The following is a 15,446-nucleotide window of genomic DNA, read 5'->3' on the forward strand; positions in this document are numbered from 1 at the left end:
AGGCTTATGTCCTTGAGTGTGTTAAACTTTTAAAATCCTAAAGCAATAAGAAAGGATTTACAACATTTTTTCTTGTATTAAAATGTGGAGAAGAAGAGGAGAGCTGGAAAGGACCAGGCAGAAGATGAGGTTAACTCAGATTCCTAAGGATGCACAAAGGGAAAAAAAAATTTTCAAAAAGCAAAAAGAATCATGGTAAATAAGAGCTCTGGCCTCTAGAATGCAGAAGAAAGGGGAAGAAAAATGGCTGTGAGGTTGAAATTCTTTCTAAAGATAGCCACTTTTGCTCCCATCTGTTTTTAGAGAAAAAAGATAGCATAAGGAAATGTCTATTGACCCTAGTCTAGTTTTCATTCACCTCCCATATCAGTGAATTACCTAAAGCATAGTAATAGATTGTAATAGATTCTTGAGGGCAAGGACGGTCTCATTTCTGTCTTGGGGGCAGTGAGGTGGCACCGTGGATAGAACTCTGGGCCTGCAGTCATGAAGACCTGAGGCTGATGCATCCTTAGACACTTAGTAGCCATGTGTCCCTGGGCAAGGCACTTAACCTTTGTCTGCCTCACTTTGTAAAAAGAGGATAATAATGACACCTACTTCCCAGAGTGGTTAGGATCAAATGAGGTAATAATTGTAAAGAGCTTAGTACACTGCCTGGCACACAGTAAGTACTAAATAATGTTAGCTATTATTGTTGTTGTTACTCTATCCCTAACACATACCACTGCAATGCCACATCATAGGCACTTGATAAGTGCTTGTTTTAAAAAAGTGCTTGTTGATTGACATATTGATAGGAAAAACTGATATTGTTTTTACCTAATTGTCAAGAAGCTGAAGCAAAGAAACAGGATACAAAGTGGCTGCTTAATAATTCTCACTCTGTTGGTTTTATGAGCTGCCCAGGGTCACTTTCAAGTGAGAAGTTCTTATAACCTCTCCCTTTCAATCTGGCATTTTACATTCCCCTGGAGCTTAAGCATTTTGGGGGATGTGGGGAGGCCATTGTAGGGTTTTCCTCTTCAGAAAGGAAAAAAATCTGTCCTAATTGCCCATGGCCTCTGAGTTCTCATTTTTCTTACAAGCACTGTACTTGATGCTTTTGAAAGGTTTTGAAAAGTCAGAAAACAATTGAGAAGCGAACCTTTCTTGTTACCTTTGCTTTTCTGATAGGTAAATTCATGATTTGTGAGGCGGAACCATCTCTTCTTGAAGTTCTTCATCCCGAAGCGTTTTCTTCCTTGTGCCCTCTTGATCATGAACCTATTATAAGTATAACAGGCTAGTGACATTCATGGTTTTTGTTTTTTTTTTTTAAATAAACACATTTTAGACACATTTCAGTCATATTTCCTGCCATGACAAAACTTAAAAGTCCAAGTATACGTAACTCTCTCTTCATACTCAGAATAATTAGCCAATGCCTATATATGAATCTACAAGCTGTTTTTGAATTTTAACTTTTAGTCAACTTTATTTTAAACTATTATCATTAAAATATTTAGATATTTCAAATATTAATTTGTATTTGAAAAGCTTGGGCACTACCATGATGTAATTCTAACTTCAAAAATTAATGATGGGGTGTTGATTCAGCAGTTCAAAGTAAATGTTTTAAGCAGCAAAATCAACCTACTTCTTAGCTTACTTGCCAATCGGAAGGAGTAAAATTATAAACCCAACTACTTAATATGTTGAATAACTCAAACACTTTTAATTCAAAGGGTTTGGGGAGGGAGGAAGGGAACACCTGGAGTTCTTTACCAGTTATGCTGTATTTTGTCTTTAGATGTGCATTGTTTCAGCAAAAAAAGTGATAAAAATTGAATTTAAGTTTCCAAGGTACCAACCAGTTAGTCATTTCGCATATCTGTTTATATTATGCCTATGTTATCATAAATTTAGATTGAATAAAATAAGTTCACTGTGATTTAAAAAACACATTAATGATGGGGGGCAAAAGTCAATGGTGGGTTTTTACTAAAAACTTCCAAGCCCAAATCCTGACCCTTCCCTCTCTCTCCTCATCCCTCCTTTGCATCTTCAACAGTGAATTTATCAACTCTGGTGTGGTAGTGAAAAACGTCTGGAAAAACTATGCATTAGCACCATGACCCAAGCAGTTGTTTGTATTAGTACAAGGAAGAAGTATATTTTTGGAAAGCAACATTTAATGTGTTTAAAGCAACTCAAAGCAAACCACTTTCCAAGTATGAGGCTCACAAACTACATGTAAAAAGACTGCCAACGAGATTTGGGGCACTATTGTTCATCCTCTTCACGTGACTTAATATGGCTCCCATAATCCTGAGCAGAAAGCACAATGAGGCCTTTCCCCCATAAAGTCAGGAAAGGAATGGATGGAAAAGAGATTCAGTAGCAACAGAAGATCTCCAATTCTCTCCCTTTGTTTCTAGTTTGCCAATGGAGTCAAAGCAAGGCTGAATCATCCTATGCCCTTCTAACAGCTTGGACCAGACAAGCTAAAGGAAAAGAGGACGTGTGGGTTAGCAGAAGGGGTATCCTAGGCACCCCAAGAAGTTGATCCTTCCATAGAATTGCAATGTGTTCAATTCTGGTGACATTTGGTGGCCCCATCACCTACTTATCTATAGCATGATCCCTTCTTCTTCTTAGGGTGGGAACCATTCTCACGGAGATGAGTTTAGTTATATGATGATGATGATAATCATAACACCTATCATTTATATTACAATAGTCTACAAAGTACTTTACAAATATTACCTCATTTTATCTTCACAACAATCCTATGTGGTAGTACTATTATCTCCATGTTACAGATAAGAAAATACAGACAGTAGAGGATAAATGATTTGTCTAGGGTCCCAAAGAAAGTAAGCATTTGAGGGAAGATCTTAAGTTAGGTATTCCTGACCTCTCATTCAGTGCTCTATTCACTGAACTACCAGGCTTTCTCTAAAAATGATCTGGGCATGTGTTCCCTTTCTTCAAATAGCACATAGCTGCCCTAACAAAATATGGGTCTAGAAGAATGGGATCTTTGAGGCCTTTTCTCCTCCATCTTACTCCATTCTCTACCTGCCCCCCACCCTGTACACTCCTTCTTCCCTTAATTTGGTGCTGTAGTGACTATGGCAGCTAGAAGGTACAGTGGTTTGAGTGCTGGTCTTTGAGTCAGGAAGACCCAAGTTCAAATCCAGTCTCACACGCTTACTAGCTGTGTGATCCTGGATAAGTCACATGATCTCCTTTGTAGCCTCAGTTTCTTCTTCTGTAAAATAGTAATAATAATAATAGCACCTACCTCACCAGGCTGTAGTGAGGATCCAATGAGATAATATGCGTAAAGAGGTTCACAAACTTTAACATGCTATTTAAACATTAGTTATTATTTTGTTCTTAAACTGTGTCACCACTTGGAGGGGGGCAAGGAGAATTAAAATTGGCTCCCATGAAGCCCGTTAGAAACATTCACAATTCTCATGCTGAGGCCTGAGAGAGGGAGAGTGTAAGTGAATTCTACATGGAAAACCACAAAAATAAAGGGGTAGGCTACAGTAGGCAGCTGAAATGGCAGGATTTGTTTTTTTTTCCCTTTCTTTCTTTCTTCCTCCCTCCCTTCCTTCCTTCCTCTCTCCCTTCCTTCCTATAGAAAAATGGAGAATCCAAACAGGATTGGATGAAGCCTGGATCACACAACAGAAAGAGTGAAGGTAGTCATGAGGACTTTTTGTCTTTTCAAACCTTGTGGCTTTGTTTGGTCCAACAAATTACTCCCCACAAAGCAATGGCAAAACTGAAGGAGGTAGGTAGTGATGGGGTTAAAAGTACACCAGAGTTCTTCTGGCATTTGCCCACCAAATATCCAAGGAGGGCTGCAGGTCTTCCTTGTACCTGCCCAAACTTCAGCATTCCACTCTCTAGGAAGTGTTTAGTTTCAAATGAAAAAGCAGCAAAAGGAAGACATTGTATTACTTGGAAAATATCAGAAGCAAAGAGAAACAGGATAATTTCTTCTACCTGTGAGACATATTACAGGTTTAGCCCAAGGAGTTTGCTAATGGCATCTCAAGTATGTCAAGGAGAACCACAACTTCCCTTCCCAAGTCCAGACAAAAACATCTGCGGCAGCTCTTATTGGCACCTCACATGTGACAGACCACCACAAGCTAAAGGGATATGCCAAATGCCTCCTGACATGAAATGTCTCCTCATAGCATGACTTTGACTGACATGGCACTTTCCTTTTCTTACCTGCATGAACTATTATCATCAACTATTTTTATTGCTAGGTTAAGAATCCTTTAGCATAGCAGCCAGCAGGCCAAATGAGAAAAGACAGAAAAACAATCAGGCATAAGCAAATGGAAAAAAGAATTAGAAAAACTAAATAGGAAAAACAAGACTGGGGATGGTACTGGCATAGAATATGTGTGTGTGTGTGTGTGTGTGTGTGTACATATATATGTGTATATATATATACACATGTGTATATATGTGTGTGTGTGTGTGTGTGTGTGTGTATATATATATATATATGTATATATACACAAAAATTTATTTTTAAAAGAATACCAAAAAATGTTGAATCACACTGGAGGACATGACCTCTAGTAGGAAAGGATTACTGAAAATATACCTTGATTTAAGCAAGCTCTAAAACCGAATACTCAGAGTCACAAAATGTTCTGAAAAGAATCCTAAGAGATCATTTTGTCCAACCCTCCCATTTTGCAGATAAAGGCATGTCTCAAGAGAAACAGAGGGATTGCCTTAATGGAGGATCTCATGAATGCGAGGACCTCCTCCAACAATAGCATTTACTATAGGGTTTCTTGACACACATACTTTCCCTAGTGCCAAAAATATGCCCAAATATTAGGGAATGGCTGAACGTGTTGCGGTATCTGAATGTGATGGAATATTACTACGCCATAAGGAATGACAGATACATGACAGTTTTGCCTAAAATATGTTCCCAAAGACTGCTAAATAAAACCTCCTCATAGCATGACTTTGACTGACATGGCACTTTCCACTTGTGCAGTTTAGCAATTGTTAACAGAAAGGAAGGATGTGTGGATATTAACTTGGATAGGATGTATGTGTTAACTTTGATAGTAAGTTACTAACATTGCCTGTTGTATTTGACAAGAGCTTTGCTTCCTTTTAATATCATCTTTTTTTTGGTATTGCTATAGTCATCATGTATATTATTTCATACAAGCCTTCCTCCATTCCTCTGCATTTTTACTATTCATCATTCTTTATGGTACAGTGATAGTCTAGTACATATATAAACCTTAGTTCACACACATATTGTACATAAAACAAGACAGACCACTGACTGAAAACGAAAGCTCATAGTGCTATCAGCCCCTAAATGTAAGCTTTATTCACCTATTATTCATTCAACAAATATTTATTGAGCATGTATTGGGTTCCAAGACATCGTGCCAGTTGCTTTACTCATCAGTTATTTGAGCTACTTCCTAGAAATTTGTGGCTAGGCTCAAATTTAATGTACTAGGATGACTCTGTGTTTGTCTATGTGCATGACTTCTAGCTTGAGTCAATTCAAGTTTTTTAAGACATAAATTTTTTAAGCCACACAACCTAAAGCAAAGTTGAAGTTCAAGGTATTTTTGTGACTGTGCATGTGTAGTCTAGTCTCTTACTATTAAGACAAAACAACAGGTAAATAATTTTTTAAATGAGGTATTGCCAGCACATATTAACATTAAATATATTCAAGATGGAAGACTGGTCTTGAAAATTACCTATATGGGCTCCATGTTCAAGTTAGTGAAGTCTCTATATCACTAATGGCAATGAAGAGTAAGTAATCCCCGTTGAGTAAAACAATGGAATCCAGGCTGGAAGCCAGAGTTCCAAGGCGGGGCGGGGGGGGTGGGGGTCGGTCACTGTTGTTTACTCATTCTGAAAACCTGATGTGGGGATGAGAAAGGTCCTGCAGTTCCTTAGGAAAAAACTCTGGGGCATGGAAGCCAACTCCACAGATGTGGAATTTCCCAACTTGGCTTTTATGGAAAAGGGAAACAAAGGCCTCAATGAAGATTCCTATCATGTCCTTGAAATCACCAGAGCAACCAGTCTCATTTCCTTTCCCAATAAGGTTTCTAGATAAAAAGTTTGGGGAACACTATAGACATGAAGCATCAGGATTTCTATAAGGCATTTGATGAAAATTTTTCATGAGACCTTGTGGAGGAGACAGAGAAATATGGTAGAGTTAAGGAAACCTGTTTTGGGCTGAATAAAAATATAGAAAGAGTTTTGATTAAAGGATCAGTATCTACCTTGAGGGAGATCCTTAGTAACATCCCTCACTTCCCTGGCCCTGGCCCTGCCCTCTTTAAATTTTCGGTATGAACACATAGGCATGGTAATCCAATTTGCAATGGAGGATATCTACTAAGTTGTATGATAAAATTAAGATTTAGATGAAAGCTTGTTAGGCCAGAACTAAAAAGACTGTGTAGTAGAAAGAGCATTGAATTAGGAATCAAAGGATTTAGGATTGAATCCCAACACCATTTCTTATTTACTGCATAACTTTGGGCAAGTCATTCAATCTGATACAGACTCAGTTTCCTCATTTGTAAAGTGATGGGGTTGCACTGGTGATCTCCAAGTCTTACATTGCTTTAAACCCTAGGACCATATGATTTCATCACTGTGAATACACCCCACATTGATACATACTGAAAACCTTTCACACCATGGTAACTGATCTTCACGCATTGCTGTGGCTTAAAATAATGGTGGCCAAAAGTGTACATAAATATGTGTGCATAACATTTATATATTGAAATATAAAAACATATTTATATTAAAATATGTATATAAAATGTATGTGTGTATGTATGTATGTATGTATGTATGTATACACATATATGTGTGTATCATACCTTCTAACTAACCTCCTGGTGATGAGAAGATAAAATTTAGCAGAGATAAATGCAAAATGCTATATTTTGTCTAACAAAAAAAACAACACAACAGTTTTGCAAGTCTGGGATGAGGAAGCCCTGGCTTAATTGGTCAAATGGAGATTTGATGCCCACCTACTGGGAGTACCACAGGGGGCAGTTTTACACTGGATAAGCATGAAACTAGATGACCTTTAAAGCCCCCTCAGGTCTCAGAATCTCTTATTCTACGAAATGTGTGCTTAACAAGCCCGAAATAATAGGAATGGCATTTAGCATTTGGTTTGGAGTCACTTTGAAAACTGACTCTGCTATTTAGTCCTTGAGCAAGTTGAACCCCAGCTTTTTAATCTGGAACGTAAAGGGATCAAACTTAAATGATCTCTTAGCCCCTTCTGAGCTCTAGACACAGAGGTTCTTAACCTTTTTTGTATCATGGACCCTCTGGCAGTTTGTTGAAGCTTATGGACCGTGTTTCTTGGAGTAATGTTTTTAAATGCATAAAATAAAATGAAATATGTAGGATCATAAAGAAAATTATATTAAAATAGAGTTATCAGAATATTTTAAAAAACAAATTCATGGACTCTCCTCCACCTCCCAGTTGAGAACTCCTGGTTATAAGCCTCTAAGTCCAAACATCACTTTCTTTTCACAGTAGAAGGCAGGTAAGGGCTTTGTCTCAGCGATGTGGACTGAGTCTAAAAGAAAACTTTTTATAGTAACAGGGAATATAGGATTGTGGGGATCATAGATTATTGATAGCTTTGAGTTCTCTGGTAACTCTTAGAAGCAGCTGTTGGACAAAATAAGTTTGGGGAATTATCTACAGATTTAAATGATTACTGCTAGCATTGAGTTACATCAGCTGACAGTTGATTTTCCTACTTGGGTTTAGTTAAAGGCTTATAACAATGATCTCTATAAATCATTGTTTTGTGGTTCCAGATTTTCCCTTGGCTTGTGCAACAGCTTGGACAACCTCCATGTCAGAATCCTGGCTTTGGGCATTTTGTGGTTTATTAATTAATTTTGCATTAACTGTGGCCAGGCAAATTGGAGAGCTGTCATTTCTAGGCACAAGAAGAAAACAGATTTTTTTAAAAGGAAAAATTAAAAGTGGAAATCGAGCAAAACAATATTAGGAAAAGCCAAAAGGACAAAGCCAAGTGACTCAGATTTCTCTTCCCTCCTGCCCACATCTCAGAATTTCCACTTTGTAATAAATATAACCTTACCCTTCTTTAAGTAATATAGGTTGCTCTATACTCTTGTGGTCTCTTCTTCCAGAGGATGAAATCAGATCTAAGAACTTGAGTGGGAAAACGTCCAGACGGAAGGCAGGCAGGCAGGCAGGAAGGAAGAAGAAAGACACTGGTTTAGAATGTTTATAATAATGAATACAAAATTACCCAAAAGGAGAGATGGGAAACCTTTCTGCCATCCCTCTGAGATCAACACCCATTATACGTTGTATATATCTTGTATGTACATAGTTGTTTTCATGTTGTCTCCCCAACTAGAATGTGAACTCCCTGAGGGAAGGGATCCTGTTTTTACCTTTCTTTGTACCCTCAGCAATCAGTGCAGTATCTGAAACATAGTAACCTGCAGCTCTAAGGACACCTACTCTAAAGAAAGTGAAACAATATCCCAAATTCACAATGAGGTGTAAATTGCTAATAAAAATGAAGTCTGGGTTCTTTTTGAGCATTTATATTTTAAGAGGGGACAAAGGGCTAAATTTCTAATTGGGGAATTTAAGATATCTAATTTAATTTAATCTAGTTTAAAATATCTAATTGGGGAATTTAAGATAATTGGGGAATTTAATCCTATAGGTGGTCTACTGGTAGGTTTTTGGGGGCTGGGGTCTTCCTGAGCCCCTGAAATAAAAATATCTTGCCTGTCAAAAAAGTTTTCTTTTTCAGTGCTACTCTGACTTCCCAATTCCCTAAAACAACTTCTTAAACCTTTAATTTCCCCTGGGATTTTAGCTGTTTGTAATAATATGAGTGCCTGTCATTACAACTGAGTAGCAACCCACAGTTAAGTTTGTGGTTTGTTTGTTTTTAGAAGGGGAGTAAGAAATAGTCAAAATTGTTTTTAATCAAAAGTTGAATTTAAAGGAATTTAAAAATTAGTCATTTTAAAAAGTTTCATTGTAGTCCTATTATCTTTTGAGCACATAATCACTTATTTAATTCTAGTTTTATTCTAGAATTTTATATTCCAGGATCATTTCATTCTCGTCCCATGGCTCTAGTCACAATTCCCATGACTGTCTGGACCAAAGCTTTTTTCATGGACTATGACTCCCTTTCGTATGTTGTAGCCTGCAATTAGAATAAGGGCAAAGATTCTCTCACTATCACATTTGCATTTCCCCCTCCTCCCTAAGGCCCAGTACAGTAACTGGCACATAGGTAGTGCTTCATACACACTTGTTAATTGAGTTTTCTATCAAGTTCTCTCATTATAACAGAAAGGTATTGAAATGTTTTACTATTATCAATTATCTACCCATAGCTATCAATTTGTTCTAAAAACAGAACCACATGAACTTTTATAAATTTAACCTATCTTATTTGATATGTATTTTTAAAAGGGAATTTGGAATAATTAAGTTTTAAATAATTTTGAATAATTATTACAAAATTCCCTTTTTTCTCTCAATGCTTCTGATTAGAATTTGACATTTTCAGATAAGAGCAATGTCATTTCTGATTTTCTCAAGACAGAAATAATGTGATGAATTCAAGTCCAAACTCTCAATTGAAATGTGGACCTCTTTCTACATTAAATGAATTTCCGGCAGCTAATATACTGTTCGATTTCACTTTTTTAATCTATTGCATAGCCTTTTTTCCTTTCTATTGGGGTGTTCATACCATTTAAATTAAATAGCAGACTTGTCTTCTACCATTCTTTGTCAAACTGCCAGCAGTTAAACTTTAGGTGGGAAAAGACTCATTTTTGAGCTTCAGAAAAATCACAGCTAGAGCCTCAGTGTTTTTGGCAGATATGTTACTATAGTCCAGAGAAATTTACCAGAGCACTATTTTTCTAATGATGGTCCAATCATCCAAACATGTAATACTCTGTAATTCATGTAAAATCACAGAAGCAGAAGGTAGTAGGCTTGGGGGGGTGGGGGGAGTGGGAAGGGAGGGGGACACCAAGACTAGGGGAGGGTAAGTAAGGCTAGTGACAATCAGAAATAATGATCTCAAAGAAAATGATAAGAGAAAGAAGAAAAAGCAGTGACATCATGAAAATAAGAGTGTGGAAAAGTCTGAGGGATGCAGAAAAAAAGAAATTTGTAATAAGAATTGAAAGGACAAGGAGGAAACTCAAAATTCATTCAGAAGCCAGAAAAGGACCCAGGACAGAAAAAGTATGAGAACAATGTCCTCGAGGGGTGGGGGAGGGGAAATATATATATATATGTAAATATATGTATATATTTATAATGCACAAATGACCAGATAACTATTGATTGATTATTTTTATTACTTACATTTTTTACTGCATCGGCATATTTCTGTTCATTGAAGAAATCATAGAATGTAGCCATGTAAGATTCTTTGAAACTGGCCTGTAACAAAACAGTTTTACTATAGTGTAATAGGTTTTGGCTCACCCCTAAAAATCAGAATAATCAGAAGGCTCCAACAATACTCAACCAAATACTATGCCAATTTAGAAATGAAAAGAAGAGAAGAGAAAGGGAGAGATAGTATTTCTCACTTTTTTAAAATCATTGAGTAAATAACTAACAAACTACTATTCTATGAATTTTAGTACTTTATAGAAGTGCATTAAAAATTTGTATATTCACTGAATTTATGTAAATTTAAACCCATTTTTTAACAGTTCTGGGGGAATTAAATACTTAAAGGAATCCTATAGTAATGCTTTAATTTTTAAAAATCCTTTGATTTTTTTAAAATTATGGATTTTATACATAAGGTTTTTTAAATGGGAGTATTTCTCTATTAGCTAAAACTACAATAATTAAAATGGTGGTTTTTGAATGAATACTTTTACAACTCTAATTTAAAAGAAAGATGTATTATTTTTTTGAACATGAAAGCCCTGTGCATTCAGGCATAGATCCCTGCCCCGTAGACCTCTTCCAAACTAATAAAATTTGGGGAAGACTGAGTAAATCGAGAATGTGGTAAGTCACTGCTTACAGGGCATTTTGCTAAAATAAATAAATAAATAAAAAGTCTTCTGTCTCACTTATATTGAAAGGAACCAAAAGGATTTGCAATTAAATGGTAGCTGGTTATTCCCTGTGATTCAATAAGCTTAGTTTCACTTAGAGTCTGACCATTGCATAAAACACTATAAAGAACAGAGCAGAGGAGAGCAAGAGGTCAGGATCCCATTAACACTCTGAAATGAACCTGAAATAAAAGTTGTTTGTTGAACTAGATATAACATGGACTTGACTCATACCTCATGCTTTTTGGAAAAGTGAAGAATGGAGTAGACTAAGAGGGTTTCTACCCCCTTTTCAGCCTTTGGTTATTTTTTAACAAAGCCTATCTTTACCTCTGTTTCCCAATTTTTAAAAAATTGTTGTTGTTGTTGTCTGAAAATTAAGAATGTCCCCAAATACCACCATTCTTACAGCTATTTCTGATGTGGAGTTCATCATGAAGGCCTGGGGCAAATAATAAAGTAGCAAGTACTCTGTGTCCTCACCACCTCAAAATAAAATCCTACCCACATGTACAAACAACATTTTTTTATACAGGTGAATACAGGTTAAAATAAATTTTAAGGGTAGTTTTACAGAAGAGTTAAAAAAGAATAACCATTTCAGAGGCATGGGTAGAAGGGGCAGGGGAAATACTACCCTCCTTGCTTTGATGACAATGGGGGTTGTTATAGGCCTATTAAATGCATAATTGTTCAACATTTAATATGAAATTATCCCTACTTGCTCCCTGTTTTCCATGCCCTGGTCAAGCAACAAACCAGAGCCTAGGACCAGAGTATTCTCTCCAATGACCCTGACTCCTAGAGGATAGCTCTACTAGTAATAAAGTTGAAGTGAATGAAGAAATACATCCTAAATTCTGAATAATCTTTTTCTCTGCCATGGGGAACAAAGAAAACAAGAAAACCAGTAAAGTCTGGCTATCTTCCAAATTTACAAATATAAGCTAGAGAGAGGTAATTGGTGCTCATTATGTGAACAAAGCACTTAAATGCCAATTGATTGTTTTACTTTTAGAAAGCAAAGTGCAACTAACAAAGTAGAAAAAAAAAGATAAAAGACTTACAGATTTGGATTTGGATAAACTGCCCAGGGTCTGTATAGTCTTGGAGATAAGTGTCAAGGTTCTAGAAGTCTGTGGGTCCTATCAAAGGTAAGAAAACAGAAACATATGTTGGTCCAAATTTAACACAAAAATGTACAGTGTTCACAGCAACTGGTTCCATCACTTTGTGGCAAATAGAGGGAGAAGAAACGGAAGCAGTGTGTCAGATTTATATTCTTGGGCTCAAAGATCACTGCAGATGATGACTGCTGCCATGAAATTAAACGATGCTTGCTCCTTAGAAGAAAAGCTATGACAAATCTGGACAGCATACAAAAAAGCAGAGCCACCATCTTGCCGACAAAGGTTTTTCCAGTAGCAATGTATGGCTTTGAGAGTTGAACTATAAGGAACACTAAGCACCACAGAATCAATGCTTGTCAATTATGGTGCTGGAAAAGAACTTTGAGAGTTCCTTGGACAGCAAAGAGATCAAATCAGTCAGTACTTAAAGAAATTAATTCAGGCAATTCGCCGGAAGGTCAAACTTAAACTAAACTGAAGCTAAAACTTAAACATTTTGGCCAAATAATGAGAACACAGGACTCATTGGAAAAGACTGATGCTGGGAAAGATTGAAGGCAAAAAGAAAAGGGGATGGCAGAGGATGAGATGGATAGTGTCACGGAAAGAATAAACATGGACTTGGACAGACGAAGTGGAAGATAGAAAGGCTTGGTGGCCATGAGGTCATGAAGGGGCAGACACAACTGAACAACAACAACAATGAACTACAGTTATCCTTTACACATAGAAGGGGTTAGGGGCATCCCACCAATATGGAAAATTTTGGTCCTTCATACCAGAGAAGAAGTCTTAATTATTATGGTATTAAAAGATAAAATGTTGCCATTACATGATACTATATATATTTTATGCATTTCTGAATTTCTAATTTTTTTTCAGTGTCTTTGTGTTGCCTATGGCTTCCACAAAATTCCCCCAAAATTCCCATTTAATTTCTTATGCCAACCCCACCACACCTCCACCACATATATAAACCCTGATGGGGAACGTCACAAGATGGAAGGGATAACTACAGTTGGGACTGACCCTAGAGATGAGAATCTTATCAAAGTTTGATACTCACATGGTCAAATATTTAATTAGGATGCCTTAAAAATAAATCCAAACACACAAATATCTAAATATATAACATATCTTTTGTGTGCATACAAGAGAGGCATCCTGGTGTATTGGAAACAAAGTTAGCCTGAGGAGTCAGGAAATCCTAGGTTCAAGTCCCACCCCCACACATACTGGCTGATTCAACCTACTCAAGTCACCTAGGCAACTATCTTATGCAATTTAAGTTGCATAATTAATTACAGATCTTCCTTGGTAGAGAGCTCTTCCCCTCTGGGAAATTGAAATCACAAGTCAGGACCAGGGGGAAAAAATGCATAAACAACATAAATGAAACATTCATAGTGCTATATATAGAACCAGAATACTGTGAATTAATTCTGACACCCATGTGAGTAGGGCATTCACTATTTTTCAAAGGAAATACAGGCACAGGGCTTCTTCCAGGTTACAGGATCCAAATGGGAGTGTGCAAAGCTCCTACTTATCCCTCCAGATGATGGTCTGTTATTTCAGTTTACCTTATAATATTCAAATGGCTTTGTGGTTTTAATGTGAAGGGAGTTCTGTAGGTGACAGCAGGTTCCATGAGGACAGGGAAGCCATCTTTCTCTTTTTTCTTTCCCTGCTAACATCTAGCTTGTTTAGTGAATGATTGGTTTCCAGTGCGGAAAATATATGGAGGTATATGTGTATATATGTATATGTATATACGTATGTATACACACACATATACGTATATACACATATATTCCCAAATATTTGATTCTCCTTTGGAAAAATCCTATCCCTGACAAGGGGTAGATTCCAGTTTCTCATTTTTATGTCAAGCTGCTAAGTCATCAAGAACTTTTAAATGTATCATTAGTCACTGCCAAAGTATACCACCATCAGAGCTGGTGAAAGCTAAAATCAAAGGGCAGATAAGTTCCATAATGCAACCTACTTTTAGCCAGGCATTAAATAGTAAGTATTGGTTACATTCATAATCCATTCTATAATAGGCTGATCCCTGACTCCTGTAAAAGGTCGTTTTTATATATCAATCTTTTACCTTCCTAACATAGGACACAGAGAACTTGGCAGGAAGCTCAACCTCATCTGTGTTACGGAAAAGGTCTGACATGACAGGGAAGGAAGGAAAAAAAAAACCCAATTCACATACCGTATGATGAGGGGTGAGCTGAAAAAGGTTTGGTGAAAGGATGGCAGGAGCAAAGAATCTCAGAAAAATAAAGCTGCTCACAGCAGTGTATCTCACATCCAGGTCACCTGTAACCAAGAAAAGACATTTCATCCTGGACTCTGGAAGATAATGGGAATTGAAGGGACTTTGTTACTTGGTAGAAGAGATACAGTTTGGACACAGGGGATGGCTGTGACCTAAGCACGATCTTCAAATCAGAAGTTCTTACTGGAGAAAGCATTATCGTTTGGGAGCAGCATCAGGGACACAAGAGGTGTGCCAAAAATGCATAGCCATTTGTGAGGAAGGGGATAACTACTTGCCCTTGGAAGCTGGTCTTTCAACAGCACTGGGAAGCACCTTAGTTATCTCGTTGAGTTGATACTTTTTTTTAAAAGAGTAAAACAGATTAGCTTGTCTTTGGCTGGATTAGGTTCACCGCATTTAATAAACCTGAACTTTCACTGTGGAAGGGATGGATGGTCATCCTATAGTCAAGTAGGATTGGAAAGACCAGGGGTTTTCAAAGCTATCAATTAGATCAACAACCTAACTTGTCACTAAAATGTTCTGTTGCTTGGGTTAAATTACACAAACTTACGGTCAGGCCCACTTATAACATGGTCTGCATTGCTGGCTACCTACACCGAACATGATTTTGTGGAATAAAAGATAGGATGGAATTTGGGAGGCACCTTAACTTGCAAAAGGAGATCTCTTTGATCATGCTGGAGATCTCTTTCAATCTGGAAGCATTTTTATGAATGACTGCTTCTAACAATCCAGGACCCTTCAGGTATGTTTTCATAGTGCCCTACAAAGTAATCCAGTGTGACCAAAGCTATTACAGATGATATGTACATTGCCCTTGCTTTGAGAGGTAAATCACCCCCTCTC

At 37.1% G+C, this 15,446-nt stretch overlaps 1 protein-coding gene across 2 annotated transcripts in view; it reads right to left on the reverse strand.

The window, feature by feature from the left end:
- Positions 1 to 15,446, reverse strand: part of LOC114046204 (ras GTPase-activating protein 3) — a 287,029-nt gene that overhangs the window by 24,742 nt on the left and 246,841 nt on the right. Inside the window, exons 15-19 of one of the 2 annotated variants that reach the window (XM_027866455.1) lie at positions 14,529 to 14,635; positions 12,239 to 12,316; positions 10,459 to 10,536; positions 8,177 to 8,250; positions 1,160 to 1,266 (exon numbers count right to left, since the gene is read on the reverse strand). In XM_027866455.1, coding sequence (XP_027722256.1) covers positions 1,160 to 1,266; positions 8,177 to 8,250; positions 10,459 to 10,536; positions 12,239 to 12,316; positions 14,529 to 14,635 — 444 coding nt within the window. Of the gene's footprint in view, positions 1 to 1,147; positions 1,267 to 8,176; positions 8,251 to 10,458; positions 10,537 to 12,238; positions 12,317 to 14,528; positions 14,636 to 15,446 lie in introns of both variants that reach the window. The other variant, XM_027866454.1, reaches the window with a different exon arrangement.

This window comes from Vombatus ursinus, unplaced genomic scaffold (assembly GCF_900497805.2).
Source record: "Vombatus ursinus unplaced genomic scaffold, bare-nosed wombat genome assembly UNPS02014781.1, whole genome shotgun sequence".
Lineage (NCBI taxonomy): Eukaryota > Metazoa > Chordata > Mammalia > Diprotodontia > Vombatidae > Vombatus > Vombatus ursinus.